The sequence below is a fragment of the Drosophila subpulchrella genome, chromosome 2R (genome assembly GCF_014743375.2).
Source record: "Drosophila subpulchrella strain 33 F10 #4 breed RU33 chromosome 2R, RU_Dsub_v1.1 Primary Assembly, whole genome shotgun sequence".
NCBI classification, from domain to species: domain Eukaryota; kingdom Metazoa; phylum Arthropoda; class Insecta; order Diptera; family Drosophilidae; genus Drosophila; species Drosophila subpulchrella.
In genome coordinates this window covers 18,282,574-18,303,851 of record NC_050611.1, presented here as the reverse complement: position 1 = coordinate 18,303,851, position 21,278 = coordinate 18,282,574, and the positions used below count along the sequence as shown (strand labels likewise).

The 21,278-nt window shown below is 36.8% G+C and overlaps 1 protein-coding gene across 4 annotated transcripts; it reads right to left on the bottom strand.

Moving 5' to 3' along the window:
- Positions 1-24: 24 nt before the first annotated feature.
- Positions 25-7,227, bottom strand: LOC119551472 (gamma-1-syntrophin). 4 transcript variants are annotated; one of them, XM_037860827.1, is made up of 10 exons: positions 7,064-7,227; positions 4,317-4,381; positions 4,105-4,254; positions 3,765-4,050; positions 3,539-3,703; positions 2,942-3,126; positions 2,719-2,877; positions 2,420-2,644; positions 2,160-2,363; positions 25-1,801 (listed from the first exon to the last, which is right to left on the bottom strand). In XM_037860827.1, exons 2-10 carry the CDS (start codon positions 4,374-4,376, stop codon positions 1,691-1,693), a joined length of 1,545 nt encoding a protein of 514 aa, XP_037716755.1. In that variant the 5' UTR covers positions 4,377-4,381; positions 7,064-7,227; the 3' UTR covers positions 25-1,690. The 4 variants fall into 4 exon arrangements, with proteins under 4 accessions (XP_037716755.1, XP_037716756.1, XP_037716759.1 ...); XM_037860828.1 differs by lacking the exon at positions 7,064-7,227 and adding an exon at positions 6,905-7,012; XM_037860831.1 differs by lacking the exon at positions 7,064-7,227 and adding an exon at positions 6,330-6,348.
- Between the last annotated feature and the right edge of the window lie 14,051 nt (positions 7,228-21,278).

Genomic DNA, 21,278 nt, shown 5'->3' with positions numbered 1-21,278 from the left:
AAAGGAAATAAAATACATCCTTTGTTTCTTGATTAGATATTTGGGGTTTTATTCCAATTTGAATTCGTTTTTTCTTGTACAATAATTTCAATTAGTAACGTATAAAAGTAAGGAGTGGACCGTAACCAAACCAACACAAATGCTTTTCATATCGATGAATTTTATCAAGTAGCGCAGTTCCAGATAAATATTGAACTCTCTTACGGAATCGCAGCTTTTGAGTAGTATTCTTAGCTTTGGGGTACATATGGCATATATATTTGTATGTCGCGCACTTCATACAGCACTATGTAAGCTTTGCATTAAAAATATATATGTTATGTATGGTTAGTTCGGATGGGGGAGGTCTAACTCCCTGGTAATTGATACTCGTATAACATGTTGCGGTGTATGCAGATTACGTATGTTGGTCGGGTTTGGGTTAAGGTTGCGATTAGGGTGCACATCTAGTTTGGTTTGCCTTGTGAACTGTATGCAAGTATTATGTCTGCGGTTATGGTATATACTTCATTTCTGGTGCTATAGAGCGGATACTAACCCAATAGAGCTAAGCATATGTACAGTAAATATTTTTGATTCTGGTTTTTCTGCTTTGGTATGCGGGTTATACATATATATTTTTTTTGTTTTTTTATAATATTCTGTTAGGGGTTTGGGGGGTCTTGCGAATGCGCCAACTTGATATTTGTGTGTTTACATATATGATCCTTTGTGCTCGTCGATGATTCGCTAACTAATTCGTAAATATGTAGATGTACGTATGTTGTGCAATAATGCCTAAAATCAATACAATGCAATATGCATAAGCAACAAATCGATCTTGCCACTGAAAGACACTTTCTGAATTGACAAATGACCTAAGTGAGTGTCTGATGGAATCACTTAACTGGCTCTGATTAGATGTATAACAGTTATAAAATCTAGTTCATATTACGTCTGTGCATTGAGATTTGTTCGGTGGATGTTATATATATATTTTTATAAGGTATATATCTAATATGACATCATCAGCTATTATTTCAGTAAAAAATAACAGTTAATCCGACCTTAAAGCATTCGTTTTCTTTTGTTTCGAAAATTAAATTTTCATTGAGAGCGCACACAAAACATACTTCATATTTCGATTAAATTTTCGTTCAACTTTCGGAGAAATATTTCTAGAGGATACAGCACGGAATAAAGCCTTTGAGGCCCCTCATTCGAAGCCTTTCGGTTCGTAGCAAAAGCGACAAGTTTCTGTTTCTGACATTCAGTATATCGGCAGACCTATGTGGTTTCATCGTTCCGTAAGTAAGGTAAGTAATTCAACTATAAAGGCTACATTGGGAAACAATCGATTATAAACGATATAAATTTGTTGTCAATTTTTTTAAGTACCAAGTCTACGTAATAGGAAAAATGCCTAAAGTAATTTCCTTATGTATGCTTAAAATTTACTGTAATGCACCAAGAGATTTCACTTTCAGTTTTATCAGCGCCATAAATATATATCCATATCAGTATCCAATTACAATCATTCAGATCAACATACATACATATATACGCGTACTTGTTTATAATAAGTACAAGCAGACAATCATGTATGAGATACCTAGTCCAACATTCATATTCGAATTATTTGCTATGCACTTTACGAATATTCCATATACCATTTAAATGTGAATCCGTGAGTCCTTGTCAGTATTTTGATTTAGGTCTGCTGGATAGAGCTCAAAAATGCTGGGTCCACTGAGGCCACTTTGGCCGTGAGAAACGCGTGCATGCAGAAGAGCAGGCTTTGTAGGACTTGACATTCCAGTTCCTAAAGGAAAGTCAATAGAAAAATGTATGGCATTATTATTAGAATTATTATTTTAAGGTAAAATACAAATATTTAAAACCAGGGACTGTAAATAATGATTATTTATCTGTTTTTTGAATCAAAAAATCATTCACTTAGGATCGACACACGCGGAAAAGGAAAATACCATAGTGATTCTCTTTGGATTGCCTACCCATTTGCATCATGATTTTAAAATTTGTGATTTTTATAATATTCCTCAAAAATAATCATTATTCTTGAGTTTTAGAATAAATATCACCTGAGCAAAAAAAATTAAAACTAAGCCCTATAGATCTAGCTGTTATCTTATAGACTTAACTGAAAATCATAAATCTACCTTGGTTTCGATTGCTCGACTTTCGTGATCCTGAAAATGCAACTTTAGCTTGGATTTGCCATCATCACTCGAGCCCCTCAGCTGGGAGAATTTATACTGCCAAACCGTAGCGGAATCGGCTCCTTCAGTTAGGGAAAATCCAGCTTGCCAGTCTAGAGTGAGTCCACCACTTTTTCCATGATGCGAGACGGCAAAGGTCTTACGCTGAGAAAAATATAAATTTTTAGTTCCATAAGGTATAAAAAACTCGTAAGACTTACGCTCAACTTTATGACACTGGTCACAATGGCCGCATTCCAGCTGTTTTCGATCCTTAAAAGCTCTTGACGGGTTTCCACGCTCAAGTAACGGGGCTCATGTCCCGAACTTTGCAGCAGGAAACAATGCTGACGACTATCCACAGTCTCGGATTCCTTGACGATGCGGAACATGGTCTGATAGACCTTGTAGACCACCAAAGCCTTGCTGATGCCAGCCACATTTAACTAATTTTGGGGATTCATAAATAAAAGATATATTTATTATATATTTTTTATAATCATACAACTTTATAACTTACTGGTGGCGTCTCAAAAAGCATTACTTCGGTTCCCTTGAGCAGTAGAAATCTGGGCTTGTAACTCTGCCAGGATATATTGTTGTTAATCACTCCCTCGTTTACCCAACCCATGTACTCAATGCGCTCGCCCACAGCAAAATTTCTATTATATAGCTTCATCTGATTGGAAGAAAATACATATTATGTATTGAGGAAATGGGTATTTGTCTAACTTTCATCTTACTTGTAAGTGTGTAAGGCCCACCACATTGTCTGTGATCAATTTTAGCCATTGACTAAGTATGGCCAGTTCATCGCAGTGTATAACACCAGTGGTGATGCCATTGAGACCACGTACTTCAAAGGCGTTTTGGCGCAGTTTGTCGGTGCCATAAATATATCTTGTCACATAGGCCATCATTAGGGGTACTGTAAAAAATGATATTGGTTAAACACAATCATTAAAAGTCAAGAAAAGTCTTCCTATATACTTATTTTAAAGAATATTTTATATTAACTATTTTTTTAAAGTATTGAAAGCTGTCCACAAAGGGTTCTGAATTTGAAGGACCTTAAAGTTGGGCAATATAGGTTTTCAGATTTATTGGGAATATAGTTTTCAAACTTCAAATACCTTTCTAAAAATATTTTTTTAATTTTTTAACGTTAATTATTTTTATACAGGGTGTACAGTTAGCATAGTAAACTAAACTAAAACTTGTAGTAGCTCCCACTGCGAGGGTCCTTAAAATCTACGGCCTTTTAATCGTAATTCGATAATTCTTCGATAAATTGTAAATTAATTATAACTATGTTCTGTATCAAGAATTTCGAATCTCACCTGCCACCACATCGGTCCATCGTTTTTCGGGCTCCGAGCAAATTGACATGGGGCGACTACAGCTACGACTTATGGTTCCACTATTGACGGAGGACTTGTAGCCCTCGTCTGCCTTCAGTTCGGCACATGTGGCATCGTTGTCAGAATCCGGCGTGTCCTTGGTTACTAAGATATTGAAGAGGGTTAATATATTATTAGTAAACCTGGAAGTAACACCCATACTCACATTGTTTCTGAAGAAAAGGCGTGGCCGCGCGATAATGCTTCACTGTGAGTACAACTATATCTCCGGCGTTTCTTAATATATTGACGGCATCGTCATGAGGACACGCTGTAATATATTCCCCATTAACCTTGATGATGGCATCGCCCACAAAAAGCTGGCCCGTAATATCCGCCGCTTGATCCTTATAGATACGCGATATCAAGATGGGTAGTTTGTGCTCGGCTCCACCCTTTATGCTCAGTCCTAGGCCGCCCTGCTTTTGACGCGTAATTTGAACCATACGTTCCTGAAAGGAAATTTTGATTAAGATCTAAAGAGTTCTTAAATCCTTAAGCCTTACCTTCGATTCCATTGGCGGTCCATTGGGATGACAACTACTGGGCGTAACAACTTCCAACTTCTGCAGCGAAAGCAACTCCATTGTAAGATTAAGTCGCAGGGGTTCTGGTCTGCTCTTGCCATCGCTCACATGGACCATACCAGTTCGCACCTGAGAATGTAAGCAAGACTATCATATCATATCATATCATATATGGTGTATTTTTGGGTTACCTTCAGGTTTTGATCGAGTTTTTCTTCTATTGGCGTGGCCATGGTGTCAGAGAGCTTCATAATTCCTGGAATTATTTAGAGAACGGAGATCTTGAAATGATTTATGACCCAAAATAGAAATGGTGTCGTCGGTCTTAAAAGCTTAAAAGTATTATCGGACATCAGAATAAATTACGACCCAAATCAAGAAACTTAATGGATTAAGACGTAATGATTCAAGTAAACACTCGAAGTTACTTAAAATAAATACAGATATTAATAATTCAGTGGAAAAGGTCTGCGAAAGGTTGAAGTTGGCCTGACTTGTGGCAATAATGGGACGTCTACCCTTGTTAGCCGATCCGCCAATCAAGTTGTCCTAATAAACAGGTGATTTCTGAGAACTTTTCTCTTTTTCCGCTAACATAATCGTGGCCATGGCAATGAGGTCTGTGGCAACAACTGCAATCAAATCGAGTAGCCGGCTCCGTTGGCCTTTTATCGATTGCCCTTTTCCGCGTAATAGACACCGAGTAGAAAGCAAATCCAACGCAATTGCATTTGCAATCATCGCATATTGAATTACGTTTACACACGGGGGCCCTCCGATGAGCCGATAGTTCAAGGTGAACCGTGCAATTGCCTTAATTAAATTACACATGCAATTAGAAACAATTAAGCGCAATCAGTCGGCGGCGCAATGTAATAGCATTCATCCAGATCGAAGCGATCCATATCCATGGCCATAGAAATACCTTTGCCAAGTGCCTGTTCCTCGAACTCATGCGTCGGCATATGTTTTCCATTAAAGTGAAAAATAAATATGCTACCGGAAAACTAGAGATATGAGTGAAAACACATTGAAGTGTGCCCCCATCTGCAGACGTTGTTTGTGGTTTTCCTGGTGCCGAGTGCCGAAGTGTGGCCGCAACTGTTCCTCGGGAATAAGTATTTCGGATAACCACTTGTGCTCCATAAATAGGTGTTTTGTCAGGGGGGATGAGAGTTTTTAGGAGGGGAGGCGATTTGGGCGCCAAATATGTGCATATGGTGCCAGCCGCAATGCCATCTGAGATTGAGAAATTTTGAATACGAGGGGAAGCACTTTCGCTTCACTCGATTTCTGCAAACTGCTTTATGGTCAAAGGATTTTTGATTGCGAATGTTGTGGTTTTCGTTACGGTCCTTGATTGGAAAAATAATTGGAATCGGTTTAGTTTGGATTCGAATTTTAATTCATGAAACTAAGATAGATTTTCAAAATGTCAACAGAAATAACAATAGTTCTCATAGAAATTAAATCTAAGCTTGTAGAAATAATACGAGTACATATACGCAATTAATATTTTAGCTGTTTTTTTATAATTTAATTGTTATTGCTAAATGGTAATAACATATACGTCACGATAATTATAATATATGTATGTCACAACAAATAATATGTAGGAAAGTTAAATTTTAGATGTTTATCTGATGATAATGATTATTTGATAAAGTTAATTATATTATAGTCGAAATAGAAATTTTAATTTAAAAATTATTTATGGATTGCAAGTAAGTATATGTCTAAGGAATAGCAAAGAGGTATATTTAAAAAAAAAATATAATTGAATGTAAATCTTCTATTTTAAAACTTATAATATTTGTTTAAGAAATGGCAAAGATGTATGTATTTCATAAAAAATAAATAATATTGTCAATATTTTATTCAGTACGTCTAAAACTTGTATAACCCGTTTATTTCTAACTAAAAGTCAATGTTAATGGTACATCAAAAAAAAAGAAAGTTAAGATTTAATACTGGTTGTATTATAAATAATATTGAAAGTATATCATACATTCAAGTATAAATAATTTAAAGTCTATGCTTTACACTTTCACTTCAATATTAAAAAGTCTAGAATTTGGATTTGGGGAATTATTTTTAATCAAATCAAATTAATTTAATAATTTGGAAAGTATTTATTTAATACTTAATAGTATTTAATAGTACAAGTATGGCTAATTTTCTCTCCAAAAATGTCAAGACCTGACCTGGCTAATTGCTCAAAGTGCCCAAACGGTCGACTTTTCGCTCTGTCAATCCCCGAATCCTTGGCATTCCGCGTGTCATAGCGACTAGCTGGTGGTCAGGCCACCGACCTCCTCTGAAAACACGCATACGCTCCGTTGTCCCGGGTTACCTTTGATTATGGCTATATTATTACGTGTGCACGCTGCGCTGCCCTTTGGGTGCGTGCTTCAGAACCGTAAACCCGTAAAGCTAGGCCCAGAGAACTCGGGTTCTGTTTTTTTTTGGAGGGGACTGAAGATTGGGGGGTCCTGAGCTTCAAACCAAACAAGCCAACATGTTCGCCATGGGGGCTTTGCAAATCAGCTGTGCCTCGAAAAAGAGCAGCAGCAGGCGAAACCTTTCGGGCTGTTTGCCTGAAGTTCCAGCAATTCGAACTTTTTTTGCAGCTCTGCCAGAAAAGTAAAACAAACACACACGCACACGAAACCTCGCATAACCGATACTTTTTGCCCCAGGCCCCAAAAGTGTTGATTATTAATTTATGTGTGTTTGCTAAACAACTCCACCGCGCCCACAATATCGGCATGGGGATTACCTCCTAGTATTGACGGATGTACTTAGGCTCATTCACATACATGTGCATATATATATAGATAGGTATTTTATATGTAGCTACGACCCGTTTTCGCGTTTTCAATTGGGTCACATTTTGCACATCTTCGATTTTACTGGAATGGATGGGGCTTGAACTCACGATTTGGCCAAATCGTCACTCGCAAAAGTATGCTAACTTTCCGTTCTGTTTGTCACACTTTTGGCCACTTCAGGCCAAATGTTGTATATATATAAACTGGCTGGCTGTACTCCCAGCGTGGAGCTGGTCCTTTCGGCGGTCCAGAGCACAACGTTCCCAGAGCCTGAGCGCGAGCGAACTGAGAGTTCCGTTATAAACACATCGCCAGCGGAGGACGGAGCGGTACGATTACGAGTACCAGGAACTCTCTCGACTCTCTCTCAGCAGCGCAGCTTTGTGCAGCCTGCCAGGCCATATGTTTTGGGGTCGTAGAGTTGCCCCAACTGGGAGCTTTAGCCGGCTCTTCAACTCTCCCAGTTCCACCCCCACAGCTTTGGGGAACTTTTCGGAACAAAAGCTAAGTATTACTTGAGTTTATATGTTCTAGATGGCGCCATTATAATAGGGGGTTGAAGTCTTATAGTTCTCAGAACCGGCGTATACTTGATCTGTGGCGTTAGAACGATGTAGAATTTTTGTAAAATGTACTCTAAGATATAGCACTATATTTAAAAATATGCTTTATAAATATGAATTATATTATTATTATAGCTGAGTTAAAATTTTTTACTTTATAAGACATTTTAACGATTATTATTGAAAACAAAAAATTAAGGGATAATAATAATTCGTATGAATCTGACATGGGTAGAGGTAGTAAACCTTTTTAGTTAAATCACAGATGGAAAATTGAACATACAATAAATAATATAAAACCTTTCTTTAGTAACACCCTTTTTTTTATATATTCAATACGATTAAAACAGATTACTACAAATGAAAATAAAAATTTTTAATTTTAAAAATGTTACCTATATTATTTTGACGGTTAAGTCTGGTTATTTAATTATTTTTTTTTTTAATACTTATGTAGTACAGAAGTACAATATAGATCTTTGCACTTTAACATTAAGTATATTTATGAAGTAGAAGGCATATGGATCATTAGATAGGCGTAAAATAAATAATTTAGCCAGAAAGGATGTATGTCGAAATTGAAAAAATTCCCCATTGCCCCAAATTTATCACATGAATCTGTTGCTTCACCTGCAAATAATATGCCGTCAGGTGGTCAAATCGAGCCCTATTTCTGTGTTAGTTGGACGAAGTGCTCGTTAAATGTTAATTAGAACGCTGAATCAGCGGCGTTAGCTCATTAAAAGTTTGGCGCGCCCATTTTTGTTGTGATTGTTAAGCAGAATTCATAGGGCTAGGGCCAGGGAGAGGTTTGTGTATTTGTTTTGGCCCCGACCCTTCGGTTGGCTCAATGATAAGCCCACGAATAAGTGGCATTCGAATACAATGGTCGGAGGCAAAGTTAATTAATGTATTAGCCAAGGTGAAGCCCCGTGGCTCACACTTTGGCAGGTCATCAGGATACCTGTTTAATTCTGCGAAGAAGCTGCCTAGTTCTTAATTTGCATTCATCCTTCGGGCTGATTCTAGTTAATTTACTACAACTCCTTAAGACAATGCAAATGTTAGACCAAAAGTTGCCTGCTGTATATCTCTGGGATATTTTTGCAATATTACAATGAAAATATCAAAGTGTAAATAAAAAATTTTAAATTAATTTGTTAATTCAAAAATATTTGGTAACATCTTAGACTGTTTGAATAACATCTACTTATAAGCATTAGGTTAATATTAATTAAGTTTTATTAAGTACAGTATAGTGTATAGTACAGTATTAATCAAAGCACAGTAAAGTATAAGAACTAGAAGAACAAGAAGTGCATCTATATGATCTTATTTTAAAACATTTTACGAATTTTTAAATGATGTTCTTTATATTATTAAATGTTGCTGTATACAAATGAAAATTTAAAATATTTGTTTAAATTCAAAATTTAATATATATCTTAATCTATGTATATAAAATGCTCTCCAGCCTATTCGAGATCCGGCTTGAAGGACCAAATGTTTTAGATTATATTTTTAAAATAGTTTGGAAATGGGTTGATGATTGTATCATCGGGTACTACATTATTTTCAAAACGGATTTTTAGTTTTATGCCCTTAATAATTAAAAATAGTCTTTAACGCTTTCATATTTTAAATTTACCTACTACAAAATCTTGTAAAAACATAAAACTCCTTTCCCACTAAGCCAATTCCCTGTATACTTTTGTTTTATTTCAGTCTGAGAAGTTGATGGGTAAACTGATTTCTTGGAAGGTGGGGCAGGTGCATCGGATCATTCGCAGTTCCCCAGAAGTTGTCTTAACCCTCGACCACCGAGCCCCCAATTGTCACTGCCACTCAGCGCAATCAGTTGGGATTTAAGACATTGGAGGCGATGGAAACTACAATAAGAAAAGCAGTCTGGAAAACAACGAAAACAACAAAAGCCACAACAACGTCGTCGGCATTATTGACAAAAGTTTTCCGTTTGTTTTCGGCGCTTTTCCTCACTCTGCATCTCACTCGCACTGCGGTGGCCGGAAAAGGGCAGCAAGCACATTTTTGTTAGCTGATTGAAATTAGTTGATGCATAAAAAAGTTTGTTTGCTAACAATTTCGTTCGAAAATATTTCGGTTCTAAAGTAAAATTATGACTGCTTTGCATATTTTTCGGTTACCAATGTAAAACTTTAGTCCCCGGCCCCAACTTATTGGCATTGGCGAATGTTGGGAATTTATGGCCTGTGCAAATGTTGGTCTACCATTCACAATTTCGCCAAGAGTTTGCCCTTTCCGTTCGGCAAATATCCGCCTGGATTCCTGTAATTGCATTAGACCTTCGCTTGTTGATTTTGGTCGGAGCGATTACGTTCTTAGACGTCTTAGGGATCTACTCTTTTTTTTTTTAAACCCAAGCGAAATCAACAAGCAACATCGTGTAATTGAATAATTATGTTATTGTGTGGCTGAATGAACTTGCGAGATTTCCGTCTGACAGCTGCCACGACTGGCTGGCTTTGGCTACGTATCTGAAAGATACTTGTACAGTGCACAGATACAAGATGTGCGCGCTTGCCAGGCCCTCAAGGATACACATGCACACAATCTCCTCAGCCGGCAGCAACACAAAAACTTAATTAAGCCTCATTCTGGTCTTAGCACCTCCGGAACATTAGCAAATCAATTGAGTTAGGCGACGGCAAAGCCTCATCATATGTGCACGGGGAAAAATAATGCCAGAAAAGGTTATCAAGTCCCAAAGTATTTAGAAATCCAATATTAAATATTTTTTATAATTAGGGTAAATAAATCTTTAGAATAGGCTACTCAAGTACTGATTGTCCTTGTCATTTTCTGTCCAAGAAATTTTAACTCGAACTCGAGAAATTGGCCTTTAGTAAGTAAATTATCTTTAATTAAAATAAATATTAATTTAATATTAAGTAAAATTATATCATAAGGTTAAAATACCTTATTTTAGCTGTTTCATCGACGCTCCATAAATCTAATTTTCTTAACAGGGGCTTTATATGCCCAAATAATCTTAACAGGAAGTCGAGAAACTGATCTTTAGTAAGTAAATTAAATTGAAACTTATACCAATAAGGTAATAATAATATAGTTTAGCTCTTTCATTGACGCTCCAGAAAACCTAATTTTCTTAACTGGACTTTATCTGGCCAATTAATTTTAACCGGAACTCGAGAAACTGGCCATTAGTAAGTAAATTAATTTTATTAAAATTAAATGGTAACCTTATATTGTTATGTCAATAAGGTTATAATAATATAATTGAAAGTATAATATCATGTTGCGGGGTTTTGCTATGTGTATGCATAAATGACATGTATATTCCGATTGATTGGATGGTTGTCACCTCCAGGATAACCAATTTTAATGCAGTTTCACACTCTGTGCGGCGATGAGATGAGCTGCGCTGAGCAAGCAAACAAATCGCACAGCCTGCTGGCGATAAGGATAAGGAGGCTGAGGATCTGGGAGGGGGCGTGGCAGTGGCAGGGGCGGGGGCAGGGGCACTGGGGATGCAGACCACGCATGCAACACGCCAGCGACAACTTCCGTTCTTTCTCCGGTTTCTGCGAATATGTATTTTTTTGCTGCTGCTGCTCCTGCTGCTGGCAACCGAGATTCACGGCACGGAAAATGCTTTCAATTTAGCAACGAGCACGATTCGGTCGAATGCATGGCAATCAAAATGCGGTTAGTTGCGTGTGGCAGCAACGGCAACATTGGGCTGGGGGGTTGGGAAAAGCCCGGGGAAAATACGACAGTGGGCGGTTCGGGCCACAACAACCGCGGTAACAACGCTGACAACACAATGACAACAACAGCGATGCGAAAAAAATGACAATTGTCAACAATTTTAATTTTCATATGCACGCAAACGCAGCAAGGACCACTGCAACTACAACAACAGGAGCAACCAGGATTAAAATACATCGTCCCCCACCGGAAATGAACTCACACACACATACACACACGCTCACGTATAGAGTGGTGTTTGTGTGCTAGTGCAGTTTGTTTGCATTTGTATTGCTAATAAAGAGCGGACGGCCTATGCCACGCCCACCGCACACTGGCGGTCGAAATATTGTTAGGACTGGCTTAGGCAAGAAGTTAAAATTGTGTTTACATTTATAAACCATTTATGAAGCTTTTCCACATCGTTGCGGTTTCATAATAAAACTTAAAAAATCTAATTTATCATTTTATTTAGACATAGGTAATTGATTTCTGTATTTCTAAAAATATTCCGTAAACGTTTAAATTGATACCCAATTGCCGATGAAAGGTACTTTCCTCTTGTAATTAATTAATGATTTGATAGATTAGATATTGTTAAGACTGGCTTAGGCAAGAAATTAAAATTGTGTTAAAATTTATAAACCATTTATGAAGCTTTTCCACATCGTTGCGGTTTCATAATAAAACTTAAAAAATGTAATTTATCATATTATTTAGACATAGGTAATTGCATTCCATATTAAATAAATATTTCGTAAACGTTCAAATTGAAAGCCAATTGCCGATGACAGGTACTTTCCTCTTATAATTGATTAATAATTTGATAGATTAGATTTGATCCATTTACAATCTTCAATCAATTTAGCTGCAACTACTGCACTTAACGTCATATTAAAATAAAAAAAAATGGCAATTCAATTACTAGCTCTGCCCAATGCATTTATCTTGGCAAGATTTAATTGAATATTCCCACTTACACTGGCACTTACGCTGATTTACGATCTATATCTATAGAAATAGTTGCTGTAATAAGCAGTGAAAAAGGTTATTATTACAGCAGGCATCCATCGCCAATTGATTTACGCACTTTGCCATTAAATAGCATTTTGGGCTTCCCGCCACTCCAGAGCAAAGCTTATAAATTAATTAAAAAATCAGTATAAATACATAAATCAATTACCCGCCTCAATGGGACGCGCGGCACTCTTTGGCGCTGCGAAAATTACTTGGCAGCTGCAATGACAAGAGGTCCTGGGGATCCTGGGGGGGTGAGCTCCAGAAGGACGAAGAAGGATGAGAAGGAGCGGAGCGATAAAAACGGCAACATGGCGTTCAAAGTGCACAAAATGGCGGTAATTCGCGCTTTGTTGCTGCGCTTCAATGGCTGAAATTGCAGTGAAAAAACTCGGCAATACTAGCATTACTAAAAAAAATTTTAAATATATAATAAAGAATAATATTTCATATTTTAACCTATCATGTAAGTAAAGAAACTCAAAAATTGAATGCAAGTTACCAAAATCAAGAAAGAAAATCCAAGAAAGTTAATAGTCCTTTCAATAGTGTTTTTTGAAATCTCCAGAAGTTTGAAATATAATTTTTTTGGCGTCCAAAAGTAGGCTACAATATTTTTCAACTAGAATCATTTTTGGTAATTTATTAAAATCATGAAAAAAAATGTGTCACTTTAATAATATTTTAATGTAATCTTCAAAAGCTTGAAAACAGTTTTATTGGTGTCAAAAAGTATGCTACGATACTTTACAAATTGGAAAGCCTCTTTGATAAACACATGGATAATCACTTTATATTTTACCTAGCATACTTTTAGGCGGTGTAATAAATCCTTAAAAGATTTCTGTATCTTAAACCGATTTGGTTTTTTGAGTAGTTTGAAATTTTATTTTTAAGATCTTTGAAAATGTTTAAGAAATCTGTAAAATTATTAAAAGTTTTTCTCAGTGTAGCACAGCATAGCGCACAGCAAAAGCAAGCATAACCACAACAAGAGCGCGAAAAAGGACCTTGCAAAAAATGCGAAAAGGCAAACAAGAGCGCTGCTAATAAGGGCGCGGGCGCTGGGAAGGAAAAAGGATAGGACCGGAAGTTAGGGGGCGGATGCAGGCGCTGCACTTGCCGAAGAAAATATATTGTTCAGCTTAATTTCTTCCTTGCACTTGCACTTCCACCCGACTTAACTTTGTTCTCCTCCCGGTAGGAAAAGCGTGAATTGTTAAAAGTAAATGCTCGGCCATCCACAAGAGGGTCCCCCTCATTTTCACCACCACCGCGGCAGTATGTCATTAATGATTTTCTTTCATGCGGCCAATGCAATTACGTTCTCTTCTCCATAGCCCGATAAATTGATGGCAAACCCGGGAGTTTGTTAAAGTTAGCATAAAGTTCCTCTTATTGTCTGGGATTCCCTCATTATCCAACTTCCTCCTAAGTTTCCCCAGGAATTATGATGCCACAATCCGGGGGACAGATGTACATATGTCTAACTATGACAATTTCATTAAATATTGCTAATCAAATAATGTAAGCAAAAGGGAAGCACTAGTCCAAGTGCATAAAAACTCTGACAAATAGAAGTTCACTTCACCATATTTTATAGCTGCGAAGTTTTTCCACTGACCACAGGAAAAGTGGACGTGTGTGTGTGTGTGGAGATGGAAAATAAACTTTTTCGTTGGACCATCAAAATTATGAAGTACCATATGCCCGGAGATGTACGAACATCGTTCTGGGAATTGCTACTTTTTCGGGGGCGGAGGCACCAGCTGGCCGAGTGGGCGTGGCAGGCTGTGAGCGATCTTTTTGGCCATTGCACTCGTACATCAACCTGAGTGTCGACTATTTTGCGGCATTCGTAATAACTGAAAGTGTGAGATAACACAGACACTTTTCAGGAGTGTTTTAAGTGTGGAGAGCAGTGAAACACATATATAACAAGAGGTCTGGTCTGAACCTGTTACGTTTAATCACATAAAGTTTTTTTCAAAATGATTTACTTTTCAAAATGATTTACTTTAACTATCCATGAATGACCAGAAAAGATGTTAGGAAGCGATAGTATTTGCTCTTTAAACTAAAATACATATAAACGTTTAAGTATACTTTTTGTTTTAGTTTTTAAAAAATATCTAACAAATAAGAGAGTGCTTTTAAATATTTATAAATTTATTTAAATGAGATAATAAGATTTTACGGGACTTTAAGCAATTCTATATTTTGAAATAGTATTAGTATTTAGTATATTAGTAAGTATTTAAGAGTACGCACTCTAAGAGATCTGTTATATGTATATAATGCAGTATATTTAGTATATTAGTAAGTATTTTAATGTACGCACTCTAAGAGATCTGTTATATTCAATGCAGTATATTTAGTATATAAGTAAGTATTTTGGAGTACGCACTCTAAGAGATCTGTTATATTTCATGTAGTAAAGAACTCGTATTATTATAAAAATCAATAATTTTCCTTACCAGACATTTTTTTCCCTTATTTTATGTAACATTTTTTCTTATCCCTTCATTTGATTGATTAAATTAGAAATTATAAGACAAATATAAAAATATTGAATGATTTCTTAAGGTTTGCTATGAGGTTTAAGATGTGTAGGTAAAAAGGTATATAAAGAAAGATAAATGGATGAATCCGATGATCTTAACGGGTTAAAGTTTGACCTTTAAGAAGTACTTAGTTTTAGCCTGGCTAAGAAGTGTTAATTACCATATAGCCCAAAGTCAGATTAAAGGTTGACTAATCTCCCGCTTCCTGATATCTGACACCATCTCCTTAGTTGGCCGACTAAGGGCTTAATGGCATTCCACAAATCAGCCTGTGCCGGTGGGCAAATCCGTAGCCCGAAAAGCAAACATGGAGTGCTCTGCATTTGGGCCTCCTGTTCTCCAAGTGGCTCCTGCGTTCCTACCAACTTTTCAATTACTGCTGCCCGGGCGAAAGTAATGGCTGAAACTGAAACTGAAGCAACAACAACTGCCAGCTGGCAAATGGCACATTTTCTGCTTAATTTCATTTCCGTTTAGGTGCCGCTCCGAAAATGCCATTCGTTTTGCCTGGAAAGGGAGGGAAAGAGACAGGAAAGGGGGAAAGACAGAGACAGGAAACGCGGTCCATACTGCGCAACAATGAAGCGCTTGGGTAACGCTAAATTTCATTTTAAAAGCATTTTCATTTACATTTTGTCCATTTGATTTTGCCATTGAAATTTCGAAGCGAAAAACTTTTCCGCCGGCAAATTTTATTGTTTCGCCATTATTACAGGTGAGTCTGTGTGTGTTCCTGGCCCCAAAAAGCAGTTTTATGACCCCAACGGTAAGGTACTTCGCGCAAGATCTCAGGATCTCCCGAACCCGGCTCTTGATGGGCTCTCTAATCCGTTTGTGCTTTTAGTGGCGGCCAAATTTTAACGACGCATCTTCGGAATTTGTTTAAGAAATCTATAAGAGCGCAGCACACTTTCTTATTGCTGTTGGACTCCCCTTTAGTGCCATCCCAGTGCACCCAGAAAAATAAATGTCTTGAAAAATTATTATCAACATTGGCTTATAAATATCTCCTGGGATGAGAAATCGTTTTTTGTTATTTTTATTTCGAAAAAGAGAAATAAAAATGTTTATGTCATAGGTACTTTGAGGACTTCTTTTAAAAACAAATAAAAACACTGCCAATTTTGAGTTTTTTTAAAGTCTAGAAAATGTTTTAAGCGCGCTAATGCATAAATTATAATTAAATTAAGTATAATATTTAAAGTCACTTAACTAGAAGTTACCCAATATTTAAAATTAAAACTTAATAGAAATGGGTAAAACTTTGGGTTAACCATTTGTCAAAAATGTACAAATATATTTCTAATAAATTTTAAAAATAATACAATTTAATAAGAAACATTTTAGTATGTATATATTTTAACTTAACATACATTATAATAAAAAAAAGTTTAAAAAATTGTTTATTTTTGAGCTAGTCTCTATTTTTTAGAATTTACAATTAAAGTCAAAAGCCTTTCAAAAATATTAAAATTCAAAAATAAAGCAGTTATATAGTTTTTGTTGTTTTAAGACAATTTTGGGGCTGATATATATCTGTACTTATATTTTTCTCAGTGCATGTGATTTTTCACATTGTCTGCTTTTGGCTGCATCCATTGTTTGTGTTTCTTTTAGCCCGTTTGTTGCTGTTTCTTTTTGGTTTTTACGCGCGACGCTGGTTGAACGCTTCGCTGCTTTGATTTGCCTTGCTTAGCCGCCTAAAACTCCCCTGACCCCTGACCCCTGGCCTTTATCTTGGCCACTGCAGGATACCTCGGCCAAAGTCCTCGGACGGGACAGAAAGCAAACTGAAACTGAAACAGAAACAGGAGCAGAAACAGAAACAGGAGCAGCACTCGTGCGCACTTCGTGCTACAAAGCAACAAATCGAGTTTGCGAATAAATGAAATTACTTTTCGGTCTAATGACCATCATCTGCTGATTTTATTAGATTTGCTTCCTCTTGCCCTGTGTTTGTTTACGGCTTCTGCTGCTGTTTCCCGAGCATTTTCCACATCCACTGTTGCAGCATCGAACTGCTCGGCAAACTTTAAATGACTTTTGTGCCCAATCGCTGTGAGCACAATGTTTGATAAGAGACGTGTTACCTTTCGGAAGGGAGTTATCCCCAAAAAGGAAAAACGAAAGGTATATGTCAAAAGAAGATATTCCCCATCAACTCAGAGTAGCTCGTCTTTGCTTTTCTGAAACTGTTCATATCTGAATATTTGTTGCACTGAAGGAAAGAGAAGACCTAAGAACCTCAAATGATTTTTAAATAGATATGGATTTTCCGATAAGAAAATATAAATTTTTATGTGAAAATGTTCTTGCAAGATACATTTTTATAATAATTACTCCCGACAAAATTGTATTATTTTTGACCAAAAATAAAAACAGAAAGACTGCCTTCAATAAATACTCTTTTCTTATCGTAAGAGTCATACAAATCACCAATGTCTCGAAATCACTGTTAAATTTAATTTTTTGGTGTCTAAAAGTAGGCAACAATATAGTTTAAGCTCAGAAGTACAACGAAATCATTCAGAAAAACTACTATCCTCTATTTATTGCATACTTTTAGGCAAAGAGAAAGACCTAAAGAGAAGACCTAAGAACTTTAAATAATTATAAAATGGGTATGGATTTTCCTATAAGAAAATATAAGCAACTATGTGAATATGTTCAATCTAGCTAAATTTAAATAACAATTACTTCCGAAAAAACGATATTATTTTTAACTAAAAATTAAAACGGAAGACTTCCTTCAGTAAATACTCTTTTTTTATCGTAAGAGTCATACAAATCACCAGTGTCTTGAAATCACTGTTAAATTTAATGTTAGGTGTCTAAAAGTATGCAGCAATATATTTTAAGGTCAGAAGTACAATATAACCATTCAGAAAAACTACTAACCTTAATTTACTGCATACTTTTAGGCACCCAAAATTACATATAAAAGTGATTTCAAAACCCTGGTTAATTGTGTGGCACCCCCAATAATATCTTTTTTAATCCTTTGAAATATTTAGTTTTTCATTTTACCATATTTATTTTTCCTACTTTTTCCAAGTGTTCAATTTGAATGCGTCGTATTTGTGTTGGCTTGGCCCACCAACTTTCCCTAACCTGTCACCTGTTGTTGTTGATGATTTTCCTGCTGTGCTGCTGGGCCTCTGTTTTCCCCACTTTTATTTCTCCTTAGCTTCCCCCCAAAACTGACATTTCATTTTTATGAAACATCTTATTTTTCTAATTTGCAACAGCAGGTGTCGCCATTTTCTGCAATTTTGTGTTTATATGAGAAAAGTGCTGCTGCCTTTCCTGCTTTTCCGCAACACCTACGCCCCGCTGTTGAGCGGGTGTAAATTCAGTTTACTGTAAAATTTAATAGAAAGCGAATTTTCCCCCACAACAGATGTGTGTGTGAGTGTGTGTGTGAGTGGGTGCTTTTGAGGGCAACAGTGCGTATGTGTGTGCGTGCAAATTGGGGTCTTTTGTTTATAGTGTTTCACATGTTTGCATATAAAGTGAGAATTCCTGTAAAGCATGCTGTAAAAATACGTTTAATAAGCTACAAGACGGCTTGTATTATCCCGCTCGCATTATGTTTTGAAGTTCCAGTTGTGGGGGTTTTAGGGGTTATGGGATGTAGAATATAAGGAATGGGGACTTCCAACCGACCTGACGTCCTTATTAATTCATAAAACGACAAACGCCAGGTGTCGTTGACGATATGTCTGAGCTTGGCGTTTTTTTCCTGTTCTTAAAAGTCAAACGGCGAAATTTCCAATTTTTTTTGTTTTCCCAAATTACCAATAAAAACAATAGCCGAGCAAAAAGCACACAATATATATACACAGGGCTACTTGCATATGTATGCAGGGGAAAATCATTTCCCCAAGTTCCCTCCACCTAGTATAATTCGTTATCTCTGGGGCGTATCAAAATCACGCTTGATTAACTTTTTCGAGCCATTTAACAAATAAGCAATAAAATCCGTGCATTTCCTTAGTCCGTGTCCAAGGCGGGACCCCGCCCACTTAACCCCCGGCCGCCCACGGGGGCAGCCTTTTCGGTGTTGTCTTGAGCAAATTGCCATTTTGTGTTCAAATGAGACGTTTATGTTTTTTAATTTTTTTTTTCTTGCTCCCGGTAATGGCCCAAAGTCAATGGGTTCAGCTGAGGGCAATCTGGCCATCGGGGATTTGGATGTGCAGAGCTGTGAATGTTTTTTTGTTTTTATTGGGAGTTACGAAACCAAAATGTCCTTTATTCGCCTTTAGGTATTCTAATTGAAGACAAATTAGGCATATTTTACAAAGCAAAGGAGACTAATTAATTGCTGGCTTAAGAGCCATTCAGTGCATACAATGTTATGACATTTTTGACACTTGATATTATGTCTTTAAGCTTATTTACATTTAAAAGGAAAATCAATCAATCGTATTTAAAATGGTATACGAGTGGTAGAGAGGGGGTAGAGCTTAAAATGTTTTGTAATAGCAAGTCGGTCAAATGTACATTTATTTGTGTCCCTTAAAACATTATAAGTCTTATTTTAAATAAGCATTTTCAACCAATGGAGGTTTAATATACATTGAGGTGATCGAATAAACATACTTTGGACTGATTTCTCAATGTCAGGTTAAGTTTCTGGTTCGTTATCCTTTAAAATATATTAAAATATTTACAAGTTTAACTAGAACAGTGAACTAGTTAAATTGATACAGCCCAACATGATAAAGAATAACTTAAATTTTCAGAAAAAACAAGGAAGAACGCTATAGTCGAGTACCTAGACTATCAGATACCCGTTACTCAGCTTAAGGGACCAAAGGGAAATGGAGATATGCAAGCAGCAAAGCGAGATTTAAATACGCCACCTACCGGCGGTAGACAGATTTAAGTGTTCTGGGCGTTAGAGTGGGCGTGGCAAATTTGTTTTTGGATCAATCGATAGGTATTGACGAGATCAATACATTTCAGTTAAAATTTTTCATCTAGCATAACAATTGTGGACGCCACAGGTTTGGGCGGTTTGTGGGCGTTATAGTGGGCGTGGCATATTCGCGTGACAAAATTGCGCTGCGTACAAAGCTACAGAATCTAAATCTGAGATCTCGATTCTCTATCTTTGATAGTTTCCGAGATATCCACGTTCATACTTACGATTTTTTGAAGTTTGTGGGCGGTTTGTGGGCGTTAAAGTGGGCGTGGCAAACTTTTTTTTGAGTCAATCGGTAGGTATTGATGAGAACAATACATTTCAGTTAAAATTTTTATTCTAGCATCAAAACTGTAAGTGCCACAGTTTTGGGCGGTTTGTGGGCGTTAGAGTGGGCGTGGCACTCTACTCTACCAAATCTCAATAGCCTAGCTCTCATAGTTTCCAAGATCTCAGCGTTCATCCGGACGGACAGACAGACGGACAGACGGACAGACGGACAGACGGACAGACGGACATGGCTAGATCGACTCGGCTAGTGATCCTGATCAAGAATATATATACTTTATGGGGTCGGAAACGCTTCCTTTTGCCTGTTACATACTTTTCGACGAATCTAGTATACCCTTTTACTCTACGAGTAACGGGTATAAAAATCTAACTCAATGACAAAAGTTAACATGACATTAAGAAATTGGCTCTTAAAACCAAATATATAAAACAAAAACAGATAATATAAGTCTTCTTCTACGGTATTTCAGAGATATATATGATTCCTTTTTAATAATAAATACCCACCACTAATTTAATAAAATATAAATTGATTTGATAACTCAATGACATAAGTTAACCTGACATTGAGAAATTGGCTCTTAGAACCAAATATATAAATCAAAAACAGATAAAATAAGTTTCATCCCCCGGTATTCCAGATAAATATATGATTCCTATTTATATAGGTATACCAACCGCCAATTTGGTAAAATATAAATTGATTTGGTATTCAATAAACCCTATTTAGACACAGATATTATAAAATATCTGCCAATTGAGCTGCCAATGAATTTCAAACTCGTTTCTGTATTACATTTGGGCCGCACAATCAGCACTTCAAACACAAGCCGAGGCATAAATAAACAAGCAGAGGAAATTGCAAATCCCCAAATTAGCATTAGCTAATCAAGGTAACAAATGGCAAGAAGGGCCAAGGGGGCCACGGGGTGGCTGGGCGGATGGAAAATCTTTGGGCAAATAGGACATTGTGCGCAGCTGTATGCGTTAAGTGCAATGTTAAGGTTTCGACCCGAGGCCCCAAGGGACTGTGTGTATAATATATAATCGAGAAGTATGCCATTTCGCATTCGAGAAGGCGAAATTAAATTTGACCGGCCAAGCGGCCGCAAACAAACCGAGTCAAAAGCCCACAAACGGCGATTTGCCAACATTTGCCAACTGCAGCTACATGGCTTGCAGTCAAATGCCCATGTTCACCTGGTGA